This window comes from Punica granatum, chromosome 2 (assembly GCF_007655135.1).
Source record: "Punica granatum isolate Tunisia-2019 chromosome 2, ASM765513v2, whole genome shotgun sequence".
NCBI lineage: Eukaryota > Viridiplantae > Streptophyta > Magnoliopsida > Myrtales > Lythraceae > Punica > Punica granatum.
The window spans coordinates 3,682,034-3,696,072 of record NC_045128.1 but is presented as its reverse complement, the minus strand read 5'-3'; the positions used below and the strand labels follow the sequence as shown (position 1 = coordinate 3,696,072).

Sequence of the window (14,039 nt, the reverse complement as noted above, 5' to 3'; positions counted from 1 at the left end):
GGTGAAGACACCTTATGGTCTCATCGAAAGACACAAATAGGTCTCATGCCTGTAGACTTTACAGTGGATAGTAACACTGTATTTTAGCGAGAGTTGAGTGTGGTTTTGGTCCCTGAAAGATTCCAAAACCTTGGGTTTGGTCCCTCAAAATATTTTGCCATTGTTTTCATCCCTCAATATCCATTCCGTCTGATGTTTTAGTCCTGCCGTCATCTTGCGCGTGCCAACCATGACGGAAATCTCACGTGGCGGATGAGCTGGATGTAACGCCGTTAACTACCCCAAAATTACCAAAAACGGCATCGTTAGCCCCTCTTACTCAACAATAGAAATGGTGCGTTGAATGCCCCCTGAAAGCATGTTATCTGGAATCCCCAATTTGCCAATTACAATCCCTAATTGTGATTTTGCACCCCCAAATTCGAAGCCCTAATTGTAGAGCAAGGTGAGGTTGGAGAAGTCGTCAGGGACTTGACCGGATAGGCGGTTGGAGCAGAGACTGAGGACCCGGAGCTGGGTGAGCTAGCCGATAGTGTTGGGGGGGATGGGGCCCACGATGTTGGCTCCGGGGAGGCGGAGGCAAAGGACGGAGGACCGGTTGGAGTCGCAGCCGACGCCGATCCATTCGCAGGTGGAGGAGGAGACGGTCCAGTTAAGGCGGGGGGAGTGAGGGATCTAGTTGAGGAAGTTGAGGGGGGCCTGTTTGTCTTGGGTTGGCTCCGATTCCACCGGCCAACAACTCAATAGAATCACAGTCATAGACAAGACGAGAGCAGTAGACCCGAGGATGTCCGTTGGAGCTGGCAACGACATTGTCGTCTCCAACATAGAAAGAGATGCAAGAGACTCGAGCCGGCCGATGGTGTTGGGGGGTGGGGCCTACGAGGTCAGCTCCGTGGAGGCAGAGGGTGAGGACAGAGGACCGGTTGGAGTTGCAGTCGACGCCGACCCATTCGCAGGTGGAGGAGGAGACAGTCCAGTTGAGGCGGGGGGAGAGAGGGATCTGGTTGAGGGATGGGGCCCACGAGGTTGGCTCCGGGGAAGCGGAGGGCGAGGACGGAGGACCGGTTGGAGTCACAGCCAATGTCGACCCATTCCTAGGTGGAGGAGGAGACGGTCCAGTTGAGGCGGGGGAGTGAGGGATCTGGTTGAGGAAGTCGAGCAGGGCCTGTTTGTCCTAGGTCGGCTCCGATTCCCTCGTGATCACTTCTTTTCATTGTTTAGGGCAGGCTTCGATCGAGGAACTGCGTTTTTGGCAATTTTGGGAGTTGGTTAACGGCGTTACGTCCAGCTCATCCGCCACGTGAGATTTCGGTCATGGTTGACACGCGCAAGATGACGGCAAGGCTAAAACATCAGACGGAATGGATATTGAGGGACGAAAACAATGGCAAAATATTTTGAGGGACCAAAACCACACCCAACTCTTTTAGCAAACCATTGTTTCTTCATGATGAAGAAACGGAAAGATCATGCATTGACTAAAGAACACTGGTGGCGAATACGAAACAAGTACGAGAGAGAACAAAAGAAGTGTATAAACATGTCGGCACGATGATATGCTGCAAATGCAAAACAGATTGAAATTTCTTTACACTGAGGAATCTGTTCCTCCTCACCACAACTAGAAAATCTTTCCTGGTTTCGACAAATCACGCAATAAAGAATTTGGATCTCTGATAGATCTGAAAGCCATATGATCATAGTATGCTTTGCAGTTCTAGATGCTTCGAGATAGCAATTAGTCCGAAATCACTACATTACTTTCCTGTCAAGTTACCTGCTCCAGGTTTCTTATTGTACAAGTTATCGCATTCTGGGTGAACCTTGATGTGGTATGGCCATGCTCCCGTTCTGCCTCTGGTGGAGAGGAGATCGATTGTGGAGATTTTGCAGACCGGACTTCTGAGGACCCAGACGTGCTGGACGGACCTTGGGCTCCGGTGCTCTCTCGGGACGGGAGGATTCGAGCTTCTCCAGAGTTACCACCACCTCTTCCATGGAAGGACGAGACTTGGGATCGAGAGCGAGGCATTTCAAGGCAAGCTGGGCTATCTGGTATGCAGCCGCAGAAGGATACTTCCCCTCAAGCTTGGCATCCATGAGGTTCTTCAGCTTCCGCTTGTTGGACAGCAGTGGCTTCACCCAATCGACCAGATTCTCCTGACCCTTGGGCCGGCGAGGGTCGAGTGTTCGGAGACCAGTCAGCATCTCAACCAGCACAACACCGAACCCAAACACATCGCTCTTAACATACAGATGCCCTATACAAGAAAACCAGCTAATTTAGATACCGTGTTAAGCTAACTCTGCTTCGAACGTCTGGCATGAAAAAGAGATTACCAGTCGAGACGTATTCAGGAGCTGCATAGCCGTAAGTGCCCATTACTCTCGTCGTGACATGAGACTTGCTTTCTGAAGGGCCAGTCTTTGCCAAGCCGAAGTCTGAGATCTTGGCATTGTAAAACTGATGAACAGGGCAACACCATCGAATCAATTCAAAAACAACTCGCCGTTAATTTCAATTTGCTAACTCCTTGTACACCAGAATTCCATAACGTGGCATATAGAAAGCTACTATTTCTCCTCAGAGGCTCCGAATCTCCTCGACATGAGTTAGAACACGGGCCCTTGAGTTTCGGTTTTGCAATACATGCTGGCCACTGTGTGGCCAACTGCTGCTTCTTCTGAGGATTTATGGATGAGATATACAATGTGATCGGATAAAACTTACCCCATCGAGCAATATATTTGAGGCCTTGAAGTCTCTATATATTACTTGCTTTTCTGACGTATGCAAGAATGCAAGCCCTCGAGCAGCTCCTATTGCAATCTTAAGCCTTATGTCCCATGGAAGTGCTTGCACCATCGCGCCCCCTTCATAGACAAAGGTTAGAACTCGGAAAAGAAATTTGCTCGAACATGCAAGAAAACAACTTCGGTTTTCTACTTTCATAAGCGAAAACATGTCTGCATTCTTCAGCTAATAATTAGATGGGAGCAACTTGTATTTTTTATGAGAATCCGAAAGCTTACTTCCAAAAAGATGGTTCTCTAAGCTGCCTTTCTGCACATACTCGTAGACTAGAAGCAGCTCTTGGTCCTCAATGGAATAACCCAAAAGCTTGACAAGGTTCGGATGAGAGAGCCTTCCAAGGAAATCTACTTCTGCCTGCCATAGGAAAACCGACCGAGAAAGGTCATTCAATATGCTGTTATGATCGAGCACAATTTCCTTAAAATTGCATTCCACGAAATTTTTCAGTTATGTTTTCAGTAAATCAAACTCTCTAAAACACAACTGCAAAAAAGCTCCTCGTTATTATCTCTCACCCGCCACTCTTGAATCCCTTGCACGCTATCAGAGTTCAGTTTCTTGACCGCGACCGGCGTTCCACTATTATTCCCGTTCTTTGACGAAGGCTTGTCATCGATCCAGCCCTTGAAGACTTTCCCGAACCCACCCTCGCCAAGCAACGAGTCTGATCGGAAGTTCTTAGTTGCAGCCCTCAGTTCAGCAAGTGTAAACTGCCGCAGGTTCGGAAGTGGTAGGATGTGGCCGGTATTGGCATTCTCAGGGTCACCCCCGCTTGAGGCCGTGAACTGGCTGAATCGGGATACGCCGCTGGAGCCTGAGGATGATGTCGTTGCGGTGATTGTTGCTTGGGAGGTACCAACTGTATAGTCATACACGCAGAAAGTAGATGAAATGAGGTTAAAGCAAAGAAATACTTTTGAGCAGTAGACATGGCGTATGCAGGAACTAGCATCAGATATAAACAACATGAGCAGCAAATTTAACAATTATCTCTAGGCATACACCAAGAGGTTTGTTCGGATCTATCATACTGTATAAGAAAGCTAGGGAATTTCCAGATTTCGGTACTGCTACGAGAAAACCAAAATTTTCAGCAGGACCATATTCGAATTGCCATGGGAAAGCAACAACCACGCGCAACATATGCCAAATGCAAAACACCTGAATCCGGCAACTTCTAACATGCTATACATTCTCGAGACAATCATTAATTTCTTCCTTCCATAACTTACTAATACTGCGATGCACACACCGAAGAGTCGAGATAAATTGCACCAACCCGGCTTACATTACAATTATGATGCAATAGCTCGAATGGTTATGCGATGGTACCTTTGCTGAGATCACTGGCACTGGTGGTAGTGTCTGGTTTTGGGGCTACCCAGCCCCAACAGTTCCCCATAAAAAATCCTTCTTCCCCTTCTGCTGCTAAAACTCCTCCTTTTCCTCACTGAAAATATAGGAAAAAAAAGCAAACCAATAGATCAAAATCAATCCTGATTTGCGATTCAAAAGACCCATTTCCTCAATGGTAACAGAGAATTGGTTTTCCAAACCGAGCACGCTTCCGGGCACGAACAGCAGCAAACACGAAAACGTTTTCCAGTTACCTGACTCCGTATGTCTCCCTCTTTCTTTCTTTCTTCTTATGGGTCTCTTGAGTTCTGAGCCTCCGCCCTGTTTCTTGGAAGCCGTCCGAGGTATTAAATAGGGAAGGAAGAGGTAGTGGGAAGGTCTGAAAATGGGAATTTGCAGAGGTCAGGCAGACAGACACACACACAAGGGATGCATTGCAATGCAATGCATAGCAAGTCAACTGCCGTGTCATAGGTACTGGTCAAGTCAATTGTTGTCCCTTCAACTTGTTTATGATGTTTCCATTGTGGGATCCACAGAAGAAAAACACTTTCAGCAATAACAAACAGTCTTTGTCCATGTGATTTTGGAAGAAAGTGAAGAAAAAGAAAACTGGGAAACACTTTCCATTTTAGCACTTTCTTGAGAAGTAAGGACAGCAGGCAAATTGATGTCTGGCTGGGTGACCACCTTTGAAGTTCAGTTACGGGGCTTTTGCAGGGTCGAGATGGTTTCACTCGGTTCCTGATTCCCTGGCAATTACAACGTCCGTCCAGCGACCCGACTTCGGTTACCTCAGAATACACTGTAGCAGGGGCGGAGCCAATGTATTGGCATGGGGGACAATTGCCCTCCCCTGAACTTTTAACTTTTTAAAATTTTACCCCAAAAGTATGTTTATTTATGAGTTTTTCTATGTAAAATTAATATTTTGTCTCCCCTAAAAAAATATTTATATACCATTTATATCAAGTAATATTTTTGCCTGGATGAAAATCCTGACTCTGTCCCTGCACTGTAGCTTGTTCACAAAACTCATTGCAACGTAGATAACACTTTTCAGCAGTACATTATGAGGATGAAAAGTTTGAATGTGGCCTTTCTTGGAACAAGGGAAAAGGTGAAATCGATTCTCAGATAGTTAATGAACTGAAAACGAACTTTCTTCAGAAGTCATGTCCCTAACAATCAGGAAAGTGCTCATAAAATTGGGAGTCAATTTCCCATCTTTTGACATGAGCACGACAAAATCTCAAATCTCTCATCCACTGTCGAGATAGTCTATTGGTGAAAGTCCCTATGAGAAACTGCTGACATATTTCAATCGTTAGAATGGCTTTTTCTTAAAAATGGAGTGTAGTATAGCGGCTAACACTCTCGCCTGGTAATCTAGAGATTCCAAGTTCGATTCTCATTAGTGAGACTATCCATGCCATTTTATTTAGATTTCATTTCAATTTTCTTATATTAGATCATGAGCCTCCTATTATAATCGAAAAGAAAGAATGACTTTTTCTCAGTGGGATCACAACATACAAGATTGACTTGGGAGTTTCTACCATTGGATATGGCAAAGAGATTTGACCAGAAAAAGACATGGCCATAAGAAAATTCCACTCTTTTAATGCCAACCTTTGACCTTCCAAAATGTAAGTCTCAAGGCCACTGCCTGCTTAACCATTCCTTCTGCACAACTCACAGTTTTGGATCCTGCCAAAGTCGACCAAGCCCAGAACAGTATTCTGACTCATCATACAGTTCGTAATATCAAAGCAACCTGAAGTAATTCTCAAACCGTAAGATCACATATGGATAGGAGAAGCGATTGAACTCAATCAGATCTTCTACTCTTCGTCATCATAGCTAAGAATTGTTACAAATGGGAGGGAGATGGAATCTCGCAATACATGAAAGCGTAATAATCAGATGTCGCTGCTTCTAAAAACTATGGCCTCCCCAAATGTTACAAATGAAAGAAACCTCTCTTCCCCCTTTTCTTCACCTAAGAATTAGGGCACAATTCTGTACACTGGAAACCCTACTCGTGCCTGCATTGTTAACTGTTGGTTCTGGCCAGCTCCAAAGTAAAAAAAAAAAAAAAAAATCTTCCGTCAATCCCAATGGAGCTGCGACCATTCCTACTGACTAGACTTACCTAACATAGATAGAGAGAGAGAGAGAGAGAGATAAAGAATATGTATAATCATTGCTATCATTATTATTCTCATAGTTGCAATGCTAAATCGGGCTGAGCCGGATCCACCCGAGTAGAATTAGGGGACCCCGGAGAATGGAACCTGATATTAAGGTCGGGTGGCACTGATTCATGCTTCTGCTGATGTGACACCACCAGCTCTGGTTTTTGCTGTGGCAATGATCTTGTAGGGCCTGAGTTATTGTGCAAAGTATTGGGGTCTTCCCGATCTATGCTATCGGTGGGTCCTCGATGATGAGAACTTGTATCTGTACTGGGTTCTGCGTCGACTGAACTCGGGGGATGGAAATGAAACCCAGAAGAAGGTCTAGCTCCAATCATCTTTCCCATGTGAGCTGCAGCGATTTTACTATTGTACCCAAAAGGACCCGTGAACCCATTAGTATAATTCTGAAATGGAGGCCTTATTGACTTTGATCCTTCATCCCCAGAGACAGGCCAAGGACGGTTCTTTGAGGGAGGAGGGAGAGGCTCGCTCGAGGGAACTGAAGGTGGATGCTTCTCCGGTGAATTGGAATGTTCTCCCTCTGGCTTATCTGCTGAATTATCTTGTTGGCAGGGGGTAGCATGATCTGTATCCTTAGAACCTGAACTTCCAGAAATAGAGAAGGGCCAGAAGGATGATAAGCCGGGCGAAGCAAGTTGGAACTGTCTTGGGGGTAAGTAATCATCATCTCCAACCCACCCGGGACCAAATTTTACGCCAGCAGGCAGAGACCTTTCGATCATTCTCGAAGCAACCTTCCAAGCTACGGGTCCCAGATTTGCAGCAAACCGAGCTAGGCTTCTTGCGTAACCATGGTCTGCTTGTAAGCCAACCTGATCATTGCAAAAATTGGCGGAAGAAGATAAGAAAACCAATAAGCTACTATTACTGAGGACTGAACAGAGAAAACACAGCGAGGGGATTTGCATTTTGGATCAATTGATCAACTTTAGCAGGAACTCTTTGATTAATAGATGAACTTCCGTTGGCTGTGCGGAATTTTAATGATTTCTCCCTGTACTTCCTATCATTTCCCTTTACAAAATCTATAGATGAGATCCTGAATCTCTCAGAGTATAGTAAGTCCCTCTTGCTAAGGAAAAAGTGAGCAATAAAATGATTGGTTTATATACCGGCATCAACTGCTTCCTCTCCCGGTTGAAGGTGGCCAAAACAGTAGGCTCGCGTCCCGAAGTGGAAGGATGGTACTGTTTATATGTGTTACGCCGATTCTCATCTGGTACAGTTTGTTTTTTCCCGAGCTTCATCAGACTGCCCTTTGATGAGGCGCCTGTGGAAGAAGATGATTAAAGCAATAGTAAATAAACTCATGATACACGTCCTGAGGCTAAACACTAGGAAAAATGCTTTAGCAGGGACCTGCATATTCATCATTTCTCTCAAATCTGTTCTCCAATAACCAGCTTGCGTAAACATCGTTATTTCGAAGCCGTCCTGATGAATTCATCAGACCTGATTTGTCTGCAGAGAAAGATCCTTTCCTCAGATCAAAGTTTGTGGATGCAGCATTCTCTCCCCCAGTAGCAAGGGTGGCATCTGAAGAACCAGCACGGTCTAAAGGTGGCCTTCCTGGTGGTCTCTTCAAATGCTTTGTCGGTGGTCTGCCTCTTCTGACTACTTTTGGTTCCGGTTCATTTACGTCGCTGTCCTGCCTTAAGTTGTCGAAGTTCTTTCTCGCCAGTTCTTGAATGGAACGTGCCTAGAAATAGAAAGGTTAGATAAAAATGGAAACTTGCTAATATACTGAAAGCTACAGGTTGGAAATATAACTGTTATACCTGTCGGAAATATACTGTGTCCGGAGCATTGTACTGCATTGCATTTGAGCAGATTAAGAAAACATCACTCTGCAGATAACATAAAAGATCTCAATCATTACGACTTTCAGCGAAAACAGAATAATTAACTACAGGTGGAAAAATTCCTTTCTATGGACAGTTCAGTGGTTTACAAAACACAGAACGACAACATAGCGAGTTAAACATGGAGGTAAACCGTCGTCGATTAGGGGATACAGTCTATTTAGATTTGTCAATGCAGCGCATTTTCTGCACTATAAAGAGTTAGAAGAATATCGTCAAGTTCTCAACCATCTAAGCATGATAGCAAATAGGTTATGAGCAGTGCCGCCCTTTATATATTTTGTTTTGGCTGGTGGATAATAAATTCTCTCTCCACTCACATGTTTGGAAACCCCAATTTAAACAATTTCAGAATAATGTGTGAACTATAGAAACTGCACACCCTAAGGGACAGAGTCATCCGAGAACAGATTGACTGTCATGTAAAACATGATTTTGTGCATTCACATTATAACTGCAACAGTTGAAGGAACGGCCAAATTTACTAAAAAACAAGGAATCTACCATTGATTATACATGAATGACTAAAAAACCTGCAATATGTTCAACAATTAATTTGAAAATCCACCGAGGATGCAAAGATGAAGTCTACCTATAGGAGATGCAAAGATGGTTTTATTTCCTAGACATGGGTAATTTGGAAAGAGGTCTTCTCCATTTTCATCAATAGCACTTACACGGCCAAAATTTGATGACATTGGAGATCTAATAATGGATAGGTTAAGTAAATCTAGTAACAGACAGGGTAAGTATTTGCACAAACCAAATACTGCTGCCAAAGTGAAATCATAATCATTTATAATCTAATTGATTCATTACACCTACATTTTTTTTTAATTTCCTCTGCTAGAAACAAGCCACAAAAACTGGGCATTAGTAGAATTTCGCTTTCAGGATTTATTCGGTACACATATGAAACACTAAATTAGTAAATTGTGCCGAAAGGTCATGAGCAGAAGAACATTATAACCTCCAATCCCCAACAGCACTCTCAATTATTGAGTGAATAACTACTTAATGACTTACTTTAATAGCGTACCGATCATTCTGACAAAGTACTAAGCAGGTCTCAGCCCACCAATAAGCTGATGGAAATAATTGCAAACAGTAGACAATGGACGGAAAGACATCCTACATGCTAATCACAAACAACTAAGGAAAGATTTTGACTCACACAAGATATCATTCACCGAAGGAAAGATGCTTCATGCCAGTATATCCACTGCATGTAGCTAAACTGAACTATCTAGAACAAAGAAACTGAGAGACTAGGAGCAATTTTTGCCCAAGCTATATATAGAGATGCAATAAATCAGTGGAAAGGGAAGGGCAACACAACAAAGGAACCTCCTGTATCATGCATCTCAGTTGGTGCATAACAAGTGAAGAACGATAGGTAATAAGAACTAGAGAGAAGACAAAGTTATAGTAGACATATAATCAGAATGAAGCATAAACCAACCTCAAATTGCTCCAACTTCGCATAATCTCCACTAGCAAGTTTCTTCCTCACAGTGCCAAAATCCATTGGGTGCTCTATGATGTCATGGTAGTCTGGTAGCTGAGGAGTATTATACAGAATATAAAGAAAGAATTTACATTATATAAGTGCCACAAAAAATTAGAAGGAAACTATGCTCATGAATACTGGTCTTAGGTAGTTGATGCACGATCACTTTCAGAACTTACTTCTTCGGGGTCCACTGGTTCAGAGAACACCCCATACGTGTCCTTCCTGAAATTAAGCCAACACCAACTCAGCAAACTCTAAGAGCAAAACAAGTCCAACCCACATAAAAGTACTCAAAAATTGACAGCAGAAACAGGACAAGAACGCACTTTTGGAGCCTGTCAAGGATAAAAAGCAACAACTTTTTGTCAGGCAAAGGAGTTGATACGCCAGAATCCAGCTGCTGAGCCGCTGCAACACCCAAAACCCGACACAATTCAACAACACAAGCGCAAATTCATGTCTTTCACGATGGTCAGAAAAAAGGGCAGACACTTATATGGCAAACCTTGATGGCCATTTCCAGATTTTGTAAGCTTCTCCCCCTGTAGATTTCCATTAAACAACAGTTACTATTAATGCAGACAAAGCCACTGCAGTTTAGTTTCCATTATAGGAAAAGAAAAAGGTAAAGAACAGCAGAGAGCTGTGCATAATAATTAAAGAAAAGACATTTAAACTTTTGCTGCTACCAAGGAACGCTGACAGACAGCCTAATCATCATTAGACTGCGCAGACACAAGAAGGGGTTATCAGCAGCAGCAGCAGCAAGAACCCCAAAATGTTGCAGGAGAGAGATGAAGAATTAAATCGCAAAAATCTCAGAATAGAAGATACTGAGGAATTAGAGGTTGCAAGTCAACCCCTTTACCAGTAGAAATTGTCTTAAAAACCCCCAATTATTAGCAGAGGCCACAGTTCAATAAAAGGCCCGATTTTCAAGGACTTTTTTTTTTTGGAAAAATCGGGTCAACCTATATTCCCCCAAAAGTACCAGGAAACGACAAATCCGCATTTCTATCAGAGGCACAGCCAAGCCACAGGCCCCTCCCAAAATCCCCCCAATTTTAAAAAGCCTCTGTTTTTCTTACAGGATGCCCAAAAAGATCGAACCTTTACCTTCTCGCTGCTGACGCCAGCTCCAGATCCGTCGCCAATAGCCGCGATCTTGCGCTTCCTCTGGTTCTGCGCCTCGTCGCCATCCTCCTCGGCCCCGGAATCCGGCCCGCCCCCGGCCCCGGAGCCCGAATTCGGCAGCTTGAGGACGAGCTTGAGCTTCTTCTCGCGGCGCCGTCCCCCGGGCGACGAGTCCTCCCCGTCGCGCTCGTCAGGGGAGGAGGCTCCGTCGGGGGCGGGGTTCCGGCGGGTGGATCGGCGGAGCTGCGCGGGGGTGGCAACCCTGTAATTCTGCGGCGGCTTGGGGGCGGAATTGGGCCGCCCCTGGTCCTGGCCCTGCTCCTTCAGGCTCCGCTTCTGGAGATCCAATAGGGATGGCCTCCCCTTCTTCTTCTTCCCCTCCACTACCTTACCCATTCTCTCTCCTCTCTGTCTCTCTCTCTGTCTCTCTCTCTCTCTTCTGTAGAGAGACAAACAGGGGATTATTTCTTCCCCATTACTTAGAATTGCCCTTTCGAATTTCTTTACCCATTTTTGTTCGTAATTTCTGTTTCGCACCCGTCGGTGTAGGTAATTTCACTATGACCCCTAAACTTTTGTAATTTCCGGAATGTGCCCCTGATGTCTCACGATGGGAATCCACGGAACGTCCTATTGTCACTTAATATTATAAATTTTGTAAGAAATTCTTATATTTTCTGTCATTTTCAAATCTAATCCAACGTTTGTATTATTGTAAAAAAGATTTATCGTTTCTAGTTTTTGTAAATATCTAACTGTTACGAAACATTTTCCTTAAATTTCGCTCTTTTAAGTGGCCACAATACTCACACGCACTGTTAAATAGCCAACCTGTTATTGATACCATCACTGAGGTCTGAAGCCTCTAGCGACACTGTTACATGCTTTTACTAAATCCCATATTCTAAACTTGGATTTTTGAATGCTCACAATACACACAGTTGAATATTCTTAGGATCAGACAATAAATATGGTCACACTCATTGCAGTCTGGCCTCTAACGGTCTTATCATAGTTTGAATAGTCAGTGATTAACTATCCCACGTATTTATTTTATCAGATTTGGTAGTGAATTATTTTATCCTATTTGAAAAATTATTAATAATTTTCATATTCTCTTTAAATTAATATAGTTTCGGATTACTGTAATGGCCAATAGAAATGGTAAACCGAACCAAAATTAATAATGTCCCCATATTATAAAAATCAAAATAGTAATCCTTTTGTTGGCTTAAAAATAGTAATTCTCTTTTTGGTAATAATTGAAGTATTATAATAATATATTTGAAATGGATTAAAGGGATTTCCTTTTTTATGCAATTAGAGCCGGGGACAAATTTTTACAGTTGAAACCCAAGAGGGAGAAAGTGAGACGGGGTAAACTTTGAGGGGGCAAATTGATATTGACAGAACCCTTTCGAACGCATAACTTCGAGGTTAGGGCATGCAGGGCACGTGACGGGGCAAGAACTGCGTGAGAGATGTGACACGTGGCCGGACATGCCGGGCTGCGGTCGGGTCGGATGAAGCGGGTATGAAGTGGGCCGGGTGAGATTTGTCTTTGCCTGAGGGGATGGGGACACGTGGCAGGACGAGGGGGAGTTGGAGAGTCCTCAACGTCTTTTTGACTTGTGGCCTAGTGGGGGCTGCGTTTGTTTGTTGCGTAAAGGGAGCTGGATTGGGTATGTTTCCCTTTCCCCATTTTTGCCCCCCAAGAAAATAATTGGTAGTAATTTTTTTTGGAAAAAAACTATTTTTAGCCTTCAATTTTAGATTATTTTTTCATTTTTATCTTAATCCTTTTTTTTTCCGTTCAATCTCATTTTTAAATTTTCCCCTTTTTTTCTTCCTTCCTAAGGTACAATTCTTTTTTGTTAGAAAATCGGCTTTTCATCCAAAAAAGTATCTTTAAAAATTAATAAATATTTAACGTATTAAATTTAAAAATATACGGACATAAGGATCGGGAGAGGGAGAGGGGATTGTTAGAGCCTCGCCAACGCACACCTCTCCCTTTGACATTCCCAGCGACCTCCTTAGAGGAGGAGGTGTAGCAGCGACGAGGCCTCCCTCCCCCTTTAAGGTTGTCGACGACCTTTGGGGGTACCGACTACCTTGAAGGAGGGGGGTGGCCGTCAACGATTCTCTGGTAGCTCTCTCCCCTTCCTAAGATCCTTCCGTCTTTTTTAAAAAATTATTTTTTATCTGTTTTTATATTTTTAAAATTATTTTTACTAAAATTGATCATTTTAAAATATTTTTGGACGTAAAACTTTTTCTTTTTGGAAGATTTAATAGAAGAACTAAAGGAAAAAAGACTGCTTACGTTAAGGATAAAAATAAATAAAGGTTTAGGATAAAAATAAAAAATAGAGCTGGAAGATTGTGAACTAAAAATAATTTGTCTTTTTTTTTTATTAGCCCTTTATTTCAACACTTTTCCATCAACAATTATATATATGGTTGAACTAAACAAGCATGAAGTAAGGTCGAAGCACGCATGCAATGCACATGCCAAACTACATAAGAGATTCATAGTCGAATATAAGTTTACCAACGTTGAAGGCGTTTTCTCTGAGAACGTCTTTCCTCTTCAGCGTGTTTGTGGTCTAGGCTTGGCTAAAAATTTAAGACAAAAGCTATCGCGGGGAGAGGTGTGTCCTTGCACGGGACATAGGTACGATACCTTAACTTTCTTATTAGGGAGAGATTTGGAACTGTTCTATGACGCATTAAATAAAAATAAATGAGGAACGACCAACATAAATTGATCGAGTTGATTCGACATCTTTTTTCTTAAAAAAGATCTCATGTTTGACGCCCATGTACGATGGAGATGTGTAGCGGCGTGGTGGAGTAACGGCAGAGCTTCGGTTGGCTAAAGAGAGGGAAAGGAGATAGAGATGGATTTCTAAAATGGGAATGTAGAAGTTGGTCCTTCCTCTTCACGGATATACCTATTTGTACAAATTATCCATGGACTTTGTCCCCATGTCTTAGGCTTTCTGGGCCATTAGGCATTTGGTCTCGCCCCCTAACTCACCCGGCCAGTAGTTTTATTCTATTTCCCGATCGACATCAGTTGTTTCATATTTTCGGATGAATTTACGCATTCAAAAATAATATCTTTATAA

General features: G+C 43.2%; 2 protein-coding genes across 2 annotated transcripts; both read right to left on the bottom strand.

The window, feature by feature from the left end:
* Positions 1 to 1,534: 1,534 nt before the first annotated feature.
* LOC116194467 (probable serine/threonine-protein kinase PIX13) lies at positions 1,535 to 4,622 on the bottom strand. The gene is made up of 7 exons (XM_031523280.1): positions 4,429 to 4,622; positions 4,151 to 4,268; positions 3,334 to 3,677; positions 3,037 to 3,172; positions 2,735 to 2,877; positions 2,344 to 2,467; positions 1,535 to 2,264 (listed from the first exon to the last, which is right to left on the bottom strand). Exons 2-7 carry the CDS (start codon positions 4,218 to 4,220, stop codon positions 1,807 to 1,809), a joined length of 1,275 nt encoding a protein of 424 aa, XP_031379140.1. The 5' UTR covers positions 4,221 to 4,268; positions 4,429 to 4,622; the 3' UTR covers positions 1,535 to 1,806.
* Positions 4,623 to 5,983: 1,361 nt separating this feature from the next.
* On the bottom strand, positions 5,984 to 11,374 carry LOC116196608. Its single transcript, XM_031526418.1, has 9 exons — positions 10,888 to 11,374; positions 10,277 to 10,313; positions 10,098 to 10,179; positions 9,948 to 9,993; positions 9,721 to 9,819; positions 8,175 to 8,243; positions 7,756 to 8,095; positions 7,509 to 7,666; positions 5,984 to 7,208 (listed from the first exon to the last, which is right to left on the bottom strand). The coding sequence occupies exons 1-9, from the start codon at positions 11,299 to 11,301 to the stop codon at positions 6,399 to 6,401; spliced, it is 2,055 nt and encodes a 684-aa protein (XP_031382278.1). The 5' UTR covers positions 11,302 to 11,374; the 3' UTR covers positions 5,984 to 6,398.
* Positions 11,375 to 14,039: the final 2,665 nt, after the last annotated feature.

Excerpts from the sequence above, each read along its gene's own strand:
- LOC116196608 (XM_031526418.1), bottom strand. The coding sequence starts at position 11,301 with ATGGGTAAGGTAGTGGAGGGGAAGAAGAAGAAGGGGAGGCCATCCCTA. Across the intron at positions 10,314-10,887 it reads CTGGCGTCAGCAGCGAGAAG|GGGGAGAAGCTTACAAAATC; the intron begins GTAAAGGTTCGA and ends GGAAATCTACAG. Across the intron at positions 8,244-9,720 it reads CGAAGTTGGAGCAATTTGAG|AGTGATGTTTTCTTAATCTG; the intron begins GTTGGTTTATGC and ends TGTTATCTGCAG.
- LOC116194467 (XM_031523280.1), bottom strand. The coding sequence starts at position 4,220 with ATGGGGAACTGTTGGGGCTGGGTAGCCCCAAAACCAGACACTACCACC. Across the intron at positions 3,678-4,150 it reads TGCCAGTGATCTCAGCAAAG|TTGGTACCTCCCAAGCAACA; the intron begins GTACCATCGCAT and ends ATGACTATACAG. Across the intron at positions 3,173-3,333 it reads AAGGGATTCAAGAGTGGCGG|GCAGAAGTAGATTTCCTTGG; the intron begins GTGAGAGATAAT and ends TTCCTATGGCAG.